A 12,348-nucleotide genomic window follows, 5' to 3' on the forward strand; every position below is an offset into this window, starting at 1 on the left:
CGAATTAGCTGTGAAATAACGTTACTCTAAGGCACATCAATCTTAAGAGGTATATTCTACTTCTCTTTTACATTTCTTCTACATAAGGTACAAACCATTCATCTTAGAAGGAATTAAAAAGGATTATCCACAAGGTCAACAAGAAAATATAGGAAGCCTGAGAGTAGCTCAGTTAGAATCCTAATAAAAGATACAAAAAGATAAACTCTTACCGTGGCTATGTAAGTATATACAAGGATGCGACTTATCATGCATATGTTGACATGGACTAACTTGTGGCTGCATGAGGTAATGGTGCTCTTATCCACACATTATTCATCCACTGCATGTTACTTGTCCTAAACTTTTAACTTAATTGAATCTAACAGAACCAATTAAATCCAGTCTGGTTGCATAAGATTATGACAGTCATTAATGAGTCAGGTTTATAAGTGAGTTGAAGATAAACTGCGTGGTTAAGAGGCCTTTTCCCTTTCGTTCCTCTGCTATTTATTGCAATGGAAACTAGGTTACCAATACTGTTAGGACTTCATTAAAAGTATAATACTGATTTTCCCATGTCTGAATTAAGTCAGATTTGAAACATGTTGGTTACTTGAATTCACACATAAATCAATACCAGTTTGGTAAAACTTAAATCGCAAGTTTTATGATAATGCAACAGACGGATCCAGTTTTACTCTCCACTTTGTAAAAAAAAAAAAAAGCTAAACTGTAGACTTATCTCAGGAATGACCTCTGAGGCAGGTATATAATAAACATTCATTTTTACTTGTCCTGTTTTTACTCCCATCCATTTCTCTACCAAAAAAGCAAATTGTAAAACTTAAATCATACAAACGGCAGAAGTTCTTACAAATAGGCTGCTTGTTTTAGTTAAAAATGTTTAACTATGTTTTTAAAGTTTTCAAACTTCTCTCCCTCCATATAAGGTAGCTTTTACATTTAGTATTGCCTGTTGTTTGAAAGAAAGAAGGGGTTTTATTGCTATTGGGAGGGATGTATTGGGGGAAGGGGAAATCATAGGATAGTTTGGGGCACAGATTTACTTAAAAGAAATATTAAAAACTCAAGATCCTCCTAAAAATTAGTGAGGATGATAGCTCATTACTCTTGTAACATTAGTTTTTGTTTGTTTGTTTTTTCACTGACACACAAGTACACCTGAAAATACAAGTTGCAAAGCAATGATTACACAAACTTGGAAAAGGAATGTTCACAGCTGTATGAAGAGTGAAAATTCAAAGTACATTTTATGGTAATGGTGTCAATGATGATTTTAAAATATGTATGTACTGTCACTTGAGGAAAAGAAAGATCATTTAAACACTTTGACTTTGAAAAACTGGGTGTTGAGTGGACCACAGTAAAGCTAAGTTATTTCAAATGTCTATAACAAAATTTAAGTGTGGTGCATTCACCACTCCAAGGACACTAGTCATTGAATCAAAAAGATTATTTAACAAGTCTCCAATTCTTAAGATGATTTATCCCAGTATCTTAAATGATAACATTCTCTATTGAAATCAGGCAAAAAGCCTGTAAAATATGGTTGAGCACAGGCGTTCCACACAGTAGTTATGAGTTGCTCAAAAGAGTGGAGTTCTAAAATTTATTTTGATTTTCTTAAACTCACTCACTTGTGACCAATCTCATGTGCAATGGTAAAAGCTGAACCCAGGCCAATGTCTTCATTAATGCTGCAGCTCCTTTCAGGCTCACACATTCCTGCCACAGAGGCCAAGCCTGAATAAACAGAAGGAGACACAAAGGGTCAAGCCAAGGTGTTTCTGTCTTAAAAAGCCCATACTTATAAATGCCTGGATTCTTTTTAATAACCTCCATGCACAGAAGGAGCAGTTGGCAAAAGGTTAACTTTCTAGTCATTTGCAAAATCACTGGGGGGAGTTTCCCTTTGCCGGCTAGACATTAATATTTTTTGAACTGCAGTCAGTGCTGGAAAATGTCTAGACTAGGGGTTAGATTTATAAATTTTACTTCTGGTAACTTGGGACCACCTAGTAACTTGAGCCAGAAGAGGGAATTCAAGAAAGCATTTCTATTTTAACATTCTTCAGCCTGTAGAAAGCAAAATATATCCACATTATTTTTCTAAAGAGATCTGTTTAAGTTTAGTGGGTTCATAAAAATATACAAGCAACTTTTGAGTTACCAAAAAAAGGGAATCCCAAATGGTTTTTTTAAATGACATTTTTATAAAAAGAAGAATGAATGATTCAAAAGAGAAAAAGGAAAACTGTTAAAGATGGGAGGTTTTCACATTTTTTTAATCTTCTGAAATTAGTCCTGCTAGTGATGCAGCAATTTCTTTAAGTATTTTAATGGGTGGAAAGTCATTCACACATTCAGTGTGAGTCTCCTCTCTCCCATCCCCCTTAAATGCATTTGAGTTTTAGTAATAAAGCAAAAACTATGGTGTTAATTCACTGATTCTAGTGAAATGTTATGTTATTCAAGGTATTCTTCCCTTGGGAATTTTAGTACGTAAAAGCTTTAATATATACTTCCAAATGAATATCATGCTCTGTGAATTAGTACACAGCTTTAAAATAGTGCTGAGAAAAAAGAATTTTTGTGAGAAATATAAAAAGTCATGTGTTATAAGGAAGCAGATGCCAAATCATACTTAACACACATATGTACTAAAATTATTTAAAAGAAATTGAAAGAAATGTAAGGAAAATATTTTACATGTTAGTAGTCTACTTTCATCACCTGAATATTAATAGTTATTTACCCACCAAAAGTGATTTCAATCCAACTAAATGAATATTTATTGAATGCAATAAACAATGTTCTGTGCTAGATACAATGTCCCAGTTGCACTAATTTGGAACAGTAAAAGCTATTGAATTCATATTTTTACTGACAAGCTCTAAAAATTGTGTTTCTCTGTTTCCTCTAATATGAAATATCAACATAATAACCACATTGGAACAGAGTTGAGGTTAGTGTTGGATTTGCTAATAGATTGCTTGCTTTTCCTACTGTTTTATGTGGGAGGGGCAGGAGTTGAGGAAAGGGTTGATTTCTGCCTCACAGAGATACCGTAAATATTGATACCCTTGTTCTGCCCTTCCATTCACTTAGAACTCTTGAGACCTGAAGAAGAGGAGGTAAAAAAAGAAGGACTAGTTGGGGCAAGATGACTTAAGTTTTTTGTTGTTAACCAAATATATTTAATGAATATTACTTCCAAACTGCACTAAGACACAAAAAGAGGGAGAACACAAGAAAGTCTGCAGTACATTATCTGCATTTAAGCTATTGGATTCAATATGTTCCATGATATGGAAAGAACAAAGTCACTCTTTGAACACTGTTTCTGTTTTGAGCTTTAAGAAATTTGGTTTTAAAAAATCGTTACTAAGAATAATTACTGTTAAATTAACATTTCTTATATTTCCTGAAATATATTACTCCATGGATTAACTTTTTCTTGTTGTTTGGTGTGTGTGTTGTCATGCGGCCGTACTTTTAATTGAGAATTCTCAATGACTCCCCAAGGTGTATCTGCAAACACAGATTTACCTCTGCATCTGATATAAAACTGTTAGCTCCACTAACAGGGCAACTTAAGAAAAAATATATTTGGAAAATAACTACTACTTGTTGAGAATACAAAGGTAAATCGTAACTAAAAGTAAAAAGAATAATTTAGATGTTAATGTATTTTTCACAACTCCCCACCATTTTTTATATTCCTGTAAAATTGAAGCTGTCAAAATTCTTATGTGTGATTGTGTTAATAGGGGTTTGATTACTATTCGGGTCATTTAGATTTCCTCAGTTTGATGGTCACAGTTTGCACCTTTAAATCTATTTAGCCATGTTACAATTGGTCACCAGAAGTACTAAGCAAGAGAATATGCAAGAATCAACATGAAAACCAATATGAAAGTTACTAGAAAGACCACTCAAAAAGAAAACAACCTGATCAATTCTGTGCTGATAATATATTTTCCACATACAAAAATTAATACAAGTATATTTAATACAGTTCATACAGCTTTCCCAATAAGAGAGAGTACAAAAATAATTTATGATTTTTTTTTAATTTGAAAAGTATATTAGGCTTGAAAATGCATTGACAGGTACCCAAGTATTAACGTATTGATTCTAGAAATTAATAATCAAAATTGGAACACATTATTTAGAAAAAAATAAAAGGAGAGGTAGGATAAGAAAATACTATTTTGACAAAAATGACAATAAAAGTACTAGGCAGTATTATGAAGAACATACCTCAGTGCAAATAATCTACTTTCAAAAGGCAGAATAGAACATGCATAGATGTATACATGTGTATATCTTTACATACATATTTCCTCAAATATATATACACTAGAAAATACAAGCTCTAGCTTGTACCTTCTTTGAGGCTTAGTGAATACTGTATCTAAAACTGAGTACTTAGTAAATGCTTATAGAAGTAGAACAAAAGTAGAGTGAGGGAGGAAGTTAAACAGTATAGATAATTTCTACATTAAATAATAATACCAGTTTATTTTTACAATATTCTTTACTAAACACCTTTATATTTTCTTAAATGATTTTAGCAATATCCCTGCAGCATAAGGGCAGATATTACTCCTACTTCACAGGGGGGAGGGTATAGCTTAAGTGGTAGAATGCATGCTTAGCATGCATGAGGTCCTGGGTTCAAGCCCCAGTACCTCCTCTAAAAAAATCAATAAACCTAGTTATCTCCCCCCCCCAAAAAATAGAAAATTAAAAAAAAAATTAACTCCTACTTCACAGATAAGGAAACTGAGGAAGAAAGAGCTAAATAAACTGTAAAAGGTAATGCACTGAAACTGTCAAAGCCAGTTGTTGGTTTACAGTTCAGGTTCCCACCTTTGGATTATTGTTGGTCTTTTTAACCTAAAACACCCCAAAGAAATCTCTTTGAAGTGAGCTCTCTCAGCAAAGAGCTCGTTCTCTGTTATGCTTTTTAAATAGCAAACTTCTCCACCGTAATACTTGTCACTGGCAAATTGGGGTTTCTTCTTTAGCCATAAATCCTGAGGGGAAATGGGGTAGGAGAAGCCTGGGAAGGCAGGTAAATCATTAAAAGAAATTTTAATTTCTGAAGAGATGTTTCACTGAACTCCCCCAGGAAGTTGGGTAACACCTTTTCTCCCACCTCTACTTTAAACTTGATCTTCCAAAATTCTCATGAGGTACATAGGAACAGATTTCATAACTATTTCTTTACAGATATCAAAAGTGAGGCTTGTCAGAAAATCTAAGGAATTCACCTTCAGTTGCTTAACTTCTGATTCTGTAAAAAGTCTCTATGACATTAAAAATATTATCATAGAAAAAAAGCACCTGTTTCTTAAAATAACTCTAGTTGCTCAAAATTTAGTCTACTTGAAAGCTACAATTTTCCCCCATTTGTATTTGCAGTTAACTTTTAACCAGTATGAGGTTATGCTCTACAACAAATATGATTTTTTAAATTCTAGAATACTACAAAATTGCTTTTTAAAAAACATGATATTTGGGGAGCACAAGAACGATAATTCTGTCCTCTCTCCACCTCTGGCTTCAATGTTCTACAAAATTGCTTTTTTCGATTCAGGTAATAAAATTTTCCAATAATATCTTTATTTATGGGGATATTCTCTTTCCACAAAATTGGCCCAAAATTACTGTTCTTAATGCCTCTCCAATAAATATCCTCCAAGTTTTTTTTTTTTTTCCTTCTCTTTCCTAGACTGAGATTTGAAGTTGCTGGTTGCTTTAATTTGCTCTCAAACTCCTTATTTGAGAAAAACATTGCAGAGATAGATTATATGAAAATAAGTGGTAACTTCTGATTTATCATTACTGTTTGATGATTTTGAATCATCTTCTAAGGTGTTTTAAATCATCATTCTACTTGTTTCCCAGTAAGTGACATATCCACAAAGGTCAGGATTAACAGTTTATAGGAATAATTTCAACTGTGCCAGAGAGGAAAATTACCAAATTATTAATAATAAAGAGTAAAGCCATTGAACCAAAAGACAATCTGAACTATCCTCCCTTTACAAAAAACTTACCCAGTGTTCCACAGGGCTTATTTTTATAAGTGCAGATATCATATCTATAGAGAAGAAAAAAGAGAAATGAAATTTGTAATCTGATCAAATTTGTAAAATATTTTCGTATATTCATCACATTTCTTTCATGGAGCTCTGGTTGTCAGACCACAATCAGTGCAATTATGAGCAGCCAGCTGGAGTGTCGGCATTTTCAGCACTCTGGGGGACACGCCTGCTGTACTACACTCACAGCCTCTGGCTGCAAGCCAGTGGGACACCTGCCAGTAAGAAAGAAAGGTTAAAGTGGATTTTTGTAATTGTGAGTTCCATAAAACCATCTACCATGCTGTTTTGAAGCTAGAATAGCTTGTCTGCAGATTGCTACTGCTTTTACAAAAAGAAAATGGGTGGCTTTTTATTCCCAGTATCTTTTGGACCTGTTGGAATAGTTTCTTATTATAGCCACAGACTGTATTTTATAATTCTGAGCTATAAGCAATATGTGGAGTCCTTTCAACTCTAACACAGGTTGTTATTAAAGAAAAAAAAAAAACTAGGGCAATACAGCAATGGGAATAAAATTGATATCATACAGTTTTCCTAATTGTACACCAGCAATTTAAGGTATGGTTAAAACACAAATATTTTACAAACAGCCAAATAAACAGCTCAATAGAAAGCTTTCCTAACGTTGGTCAAATACTTATTCTAATGCTGTACTGCATTATAACTTAATACAAAAGTTAGAATTCATAAAGTAATGTTGCATTTTTAAAAATATATTACATTTAGAATGCTAAATAAGTATTGATATGGACATTTAAGTATTTTAATAATATCCTTGTAAACTAATCTTTAAAATAAAAAGTAATCAGAGTTTTAAAGTGAGAAAAATATTTTTAACAACTGAACACAAAACTTCCCCTACACTTGTCCCATAGGACAGAGAGCAAAGTGGGCAGTGCCCTACTCTCCAAAACCCACACAGTGTATCTGCTCAAGTCTCTGGACTGTTCCTTCAGTAAAGTCTGTTACCCACCACACACTGTGAGGTTGTGAAGCTGTTCCTGGTGAATTCTTGTTGGTGATATCAAAGGCACTAACCTTACAGTGACAGGTGGGTCTGGGTGATTTTTAAAAAAAGGAAAAATAAAGACTGGACATTTTTATTTATGTTTTATGCTAGGAATGAAAAGCTTTTTGGGTAAAAAATAAAATTTCACAATCTACAGGAAAATTCAAGTTGTAAAAGTTCTCTTTCATTGTGTATACATAATGATTAGTCATATTACAGGAGGAAGGGGTTAATAACTAATCCCATTCTTGTTCATCAGATCAAAATGTATTTTCAAGAAACAAATATTACAACCACTGGTTATGCTCATTAAAATACCTGGAGATTTCCTTTCCCTATTTTTGAATTTCAAAATCTTCATCTTGCTCACTTTACATTTGAGGAAAAGGATTTCTTCTCCTACTGCATAACTTTCTCTTTTGACTATTCACACATTCATCCTCTCTATTCTCTTGTAATTGGTAAACCACAGGATTGCAGTATCTGGTATACTCTCGAATATAAGATAGAGAGAGTGTATTTGGTGTATTTCTCAAAGCAACAGAAAGTATATTCTGGGTGTCACAATCAATTTATCTTGTGATCATAGTGTGTCATGCCTATGATGTTACATAGAAACAACCCATACCAGCAGTCCTCAAGAAAATGTAAATAAAGTCTTCTCATGGGTAATGCAGATATAAATGTTTAAACAGAATCCATTTCTAAATCCTTAATTTTCATATGTACGGTTTCCTAAAACTGATCTGCCTGAGGACGCACTTTCAAGTCACCAGTATTTTGTCTCTCTTTCGCCTTTCACAATTGTCCTCTTTCTCCTTTATAAAAAAGAAAACATACTTCTCACCCACCCCAAACCTTATTATGGTGCATTGTCTTCCCAGGTGTAAGTCACCAGAGCATAACACAAAGGGGAAACTCAAGAATTCATTGATCCTGAAGGATAATCCCTTAAACAAAGCAGCAAAAATTGAAGGGGATGATGCTTGTTTCATCCTGACAAGACCCTGTGTCTATCAGTCTATCTGACTGTTTACAAATCAATCAAAATATCCATCTAATTCTATCTCACAATTAGAATTCAGAAGTGAGAATGGTTGTCATGGAGTGTATTACCAGGTTGATTTGATCTAAAAGGTGAAGTCAGGCTTGTTACTGACAGACATTAAGTCTGACTTAGCTAAGTAGTTTGGCAAAAAGGACTGATTTAGCCAATTAGATTTTATGGTGAACATTTTTCAAGACTGAATGAAACAAGCACCTCCAAAGTTTTGAAAAAATTTATACAGTACAAAATGTTTTAAAATATTGTCTCTGTAGCCTGAAACTTATGATAAAAAGTATTTTAGATATCAGCTTTAAAATATGCAAAGAGGTACATCATTTTAAAAAATTATTTTAGGAGGCAAATTAAGCAAAAAAAAATTGAAGAGCACAAATAAATACAACTTATATTTCCACCTGATAGCAGTCCTTTCTCATCTCCTCTCCTTGTTCTCATTTTGCCTGCGTCCTTTATGTTATGCTCATGATGAATATTATTTCATTCTGTCATGACTGCCCAAAATACCTGCACAAAGGCTAAAGCCATCAACAAATAATAAAAGCTAAAGTATCTTAGACTAAGATAATTCTACCTGCCTTTTCTTTAGCTTTACCCAATCCTCTGACATACTTACAGAATTCTCTACAAGCCATTCTATAGGGAAAAGACATACCATTTATCAGTGGCTTCTGCATTGAGTTCACACTGTATCCTCCTCTATTCTATATTCATAGAGAACAATTTTGATCTATGCCTCACCTTTAAAACCAAGTACTGAAGAGCAACATTTTTACATTCATTCTCTCAAACAGGGATTTACTGAGCACCTATCATGCCCAGGTATAGTGCCATATACTAGAATCTAAAGATGGATAAGTAAGTTGTGGTCTATTTGGGAAAAGACAGATAAGCAGATAAATTACAAAATAATGTGAAAAAATTATTATATAAAATAAATGTATAAAAGTTATTTTATATCAAAATCAAAATATCATAAAAACCAACAGCCCAATCCAAAAATGGGCAGAAGACCTAAATAGACATTTCTACAAAGAAGACATCCAGATGGCCAACAGGCACATGAAAAGATGCTCAATAGTACTAATTATTAGAGAAATGCAAATCAAAACTACAATGAGGTATCATCTCACACCAGCCAGAATGGCCATCTATAAAAAGTCTACAAATAATAAATGCTAAAGAAGGTGTGGAGAAAAAGGAACCCTCCTACACTATTTGTAGGAATGTAAATTGGTGCAGTCACTATGGAGGACAGTACGGAAGTTCCTTTAAAAACTAAAAATAGACTTACCATATGATCCAGCAATCCCACTCCTGGGCATATATCTGGAGAAAATTGTAATTTGAAAAGACATATACACCTCAATGTTTATAGCAGCACTATTTACAATAGCCAAAGCATGAAAGCAACCTAAGTGTCCATCAACAGATGACTGGATAAAGAAGATGTGGTTTACTCAGCCATAATAATGACTGAAATAAAAAATGCTATATTGTTAAAAATAAATAAATAAATAAAAATAATGAATGAAATATAAACATCCACAGCAACATGGATGGACCTAGAGATTACCATATTGAGTGAAGTAAGTCAGACAAATGAGAAAGACAAACATCATATGATATCACTTACATGTGGAATCTTCAAAAAAAAAATACAAATTCTACTTATAAACCAAAAACAGACTTACGGACATGGGAAATAAACTATGGTTACCAAAGCGGAAAGGGCGGAAAGGGATTAAATTAGCTGTTGTGGATTAACAGACACACATCACTAAAAGTAAAGTAGATAAACAACAAGGACCTACTGTATAGTACAGGGATGTACATTCAATTTCTTATAATAACATATAATGGAAAAGAATCTGAAAAGATATATATGTATATGTGTGTATAACTGAATCACTTTGCTGTACATCTGAAACTAACATTGTAAATCAACTAAACATTTCAATAAAAAAATTTTTAACAGTTAAACTTACTTACACACAATAGATTCAACACTTGTTAGCTATTATAATTATGATTATTGCCATAGTCAAGTTATATATCAAATACTATGGAAATACAGAGGAATGACTCCACAATAGAAAACGAGGAAACAGATTCATATAGTATATAACATCTGAAACAGATTTTAAAGACTTAGCCAGAGAAAACACAAAAGTAAAGGCATTCTAGGCAGAACAGAAAAATCAAAGAAATAGATTCTAGAAAGAGTATGGCAAATACAGGGAACCATGAAAAGTTCAAAGAGGCTGAAACACTGAATGTATAGGACAAAATATCAAAATATGAATTTAGAATTTGGTATCTTAAATACCAAACCAGATTTGTTTTTTTTCTATAGGCAAAAGAAAGTAGAAAATATGTTTGCATAGTAGGAAATTTTTTTAAGTATGTTTACATGAATGTGTATACAGATTTAGTTTATATACAGATAAAAACCTGGGAGGATAACTGGGTATCTGAGGAAGAGGTGGGAGAATAGGAAGAATATAATGATTTCTGTATAGCCAACAATTAATCAGAAAGCGTTTCATCTATGCCAGTCTCTGATGATCAACAGAAAACATAATTGATAATTAGCCTAATTAATGTTTGATGAATGTTGAAAATGTGTTTTTCAGTAAAGAAAAAAGTTAGTGATGTTCCAGATCTGTAGACTGGCCAAAAGATTTCAGAACACTCCACTACTCTGTATGAATACTTAAAAGAATCCAGCAAACTTTGTAGGCTATACACTTAGGTAAAGCATCAGAGATATGTCTTCTTTGTCCACTCATTGGTTTGAAGGATCATGGTGCAAGATGACAACTATAAGGACAGAAGTCTGTCCCTAAAATATGTTCACATACATACGGAGTGCATTTTTCATGCAAAGTATTGTCAGAGCACCAAAATAGCAGTTGGAATGTCATCAAGCTTATAAAATAAGGAGCATAAACTATTTTGTGCCTCCCATTTTTTTTTTAAATAAACATTTGTATGCTTAATGAAATTTGATATAAAACTTCCCTTCATTATAACTGATAACAATGCTGGGAGGGTATAGCTTAGTGGTAGAGTGCATGCTTAGCATGCACAAGGTCCTGGGTTCAATCCTCAGTATCTCCATTTAATAAACAGACAAACAAACAAACAAACAAACAAACAAACCTAATTAAAGAGTATGTCTCATCATATTAGCTTAGATCTATTTGAAACAATAAAATTTCCTGATTGATGGAAGGAAGAGGTGATACAGTAATAAGAAAAAATAATTTACATGTAGCTATATACACTATGATACATACTTCTAAAGATCTCTCTTCTTTCGGATATTATTGTAATTGTGAGGAGAAGGAAGACTTCAGCCATGGATTAAAAACTTTACACAGTCTTATCCATGAATTACATAATATAGAATCACGTTTGTATCAAAATTGGGAATGATAAATTTGAAAAGCCTAAGTTTCTATTCAAGGTAAACTTCTTCAACTATACTGAATTTCCACTTCAACACGGAATTGGTAAATACAAGTGTTTTCCCACACCTTGATTGTGTGTGCTTGCTCAACACTGTGTAACCTGTACATAAGCAAATGCTCAGTATGAGTGCAAGGTAATCATTTGAGATATTTTTAAAAATTAAAAATTGTTTACCTTTTTTTTTGTTCCGTTACCTCCATATTTTTGTAAACTTCGTCCTTCACATTTTACCTTTTAAATGTCTTTTTTGTGTTATTTCATAACTATTTTTCCTTCCTTTTCATGCATGAATTCCTGATTCTTTCCTTTCTGACAATCTCTTTGCTGTCAGCCCCGTGAAACAGACAAAGGGTCTTGAGGAGTTATCTAATTCAAGCTATGCTACACTTAAACCATGACTTCTCAAACTAGGCCAAGTATGAACCAGCTCATTTCAGCTTCTCAATATATATCCCTCAGTCTTTCCACATGTTACCTTTAAACATCATTTTTCAACATTACGCCGTAAGAATCTTCACATTGCTCCCCTTTCTCCTTTCTCATTTTTACCTCACATCAAATTCACTCTATACTCTGTCAACTCTTCTCTAACATACTATGGTTTTGCCTTATTTTCCTCCAAACCTGAGCCATTTCAGGGAAAACTGCAAAGGAAAAAACTGCAGGAATCTTGCTTTAAC

General features: G+C 33.1%; 1 protein-coding gene across 8 annotated transcripts in view; it reads right to left on the reverse strand.

Moving 5' to 3' along the window:
- ADAMTS6 (ADAM metallopeptidase with thrombospondin type 1 motif 6) overlaps window positions 1–12,348 on the reverse strand; it is a 263,530-nt gene that overhangs the window by 154,245 nt on the left and 96,937 nt on the right. For 7 of the 8 annotated variants that reach the window (XR_012504565.1, XR_006722682.2, XM_074358973.1 and 4 more), the window contains exons 8-9: window positions 6,072–6,115; window positions 1,641–1,746 (exon numbers count right to left, since the gene is read on the reverse strand). The exons of the other annotated variant lie outside the window; for it this stretch is intronic. Coding sequence is in view for 5 of the 7 variants with exons in the window: in XM_074358973.1 (XP_074215074.1) it covers window positions 1,641–1,746; window positions 6,072–6,115 (150 nt within the window). In the remaining 2 variants the exon portion in view is untranslated. The remainder of the gene's footprint in view (window positions 1–1,640; window positions 1,747–6,071; window positions 6,116–12,348) is intronic. 8 annotated transcript variants of the gene reach the window in all.

Source organism: Camelus bactrianus, chromosome 3 (assembly GCF_048773025.1).
Source record: "Camelus bactrianus isolate YW-2024 breed Bactrian camel chromosome 3, ASM4877302v1, whole genome shotgun sequence".
NCBI classification, from domain to species: domain Eukaryota; kingdom Metazoa; phylum Chordata; class Mammalia; order Artiodactyla; family Camelidae; genus Camelus; species Camelus bactrianus.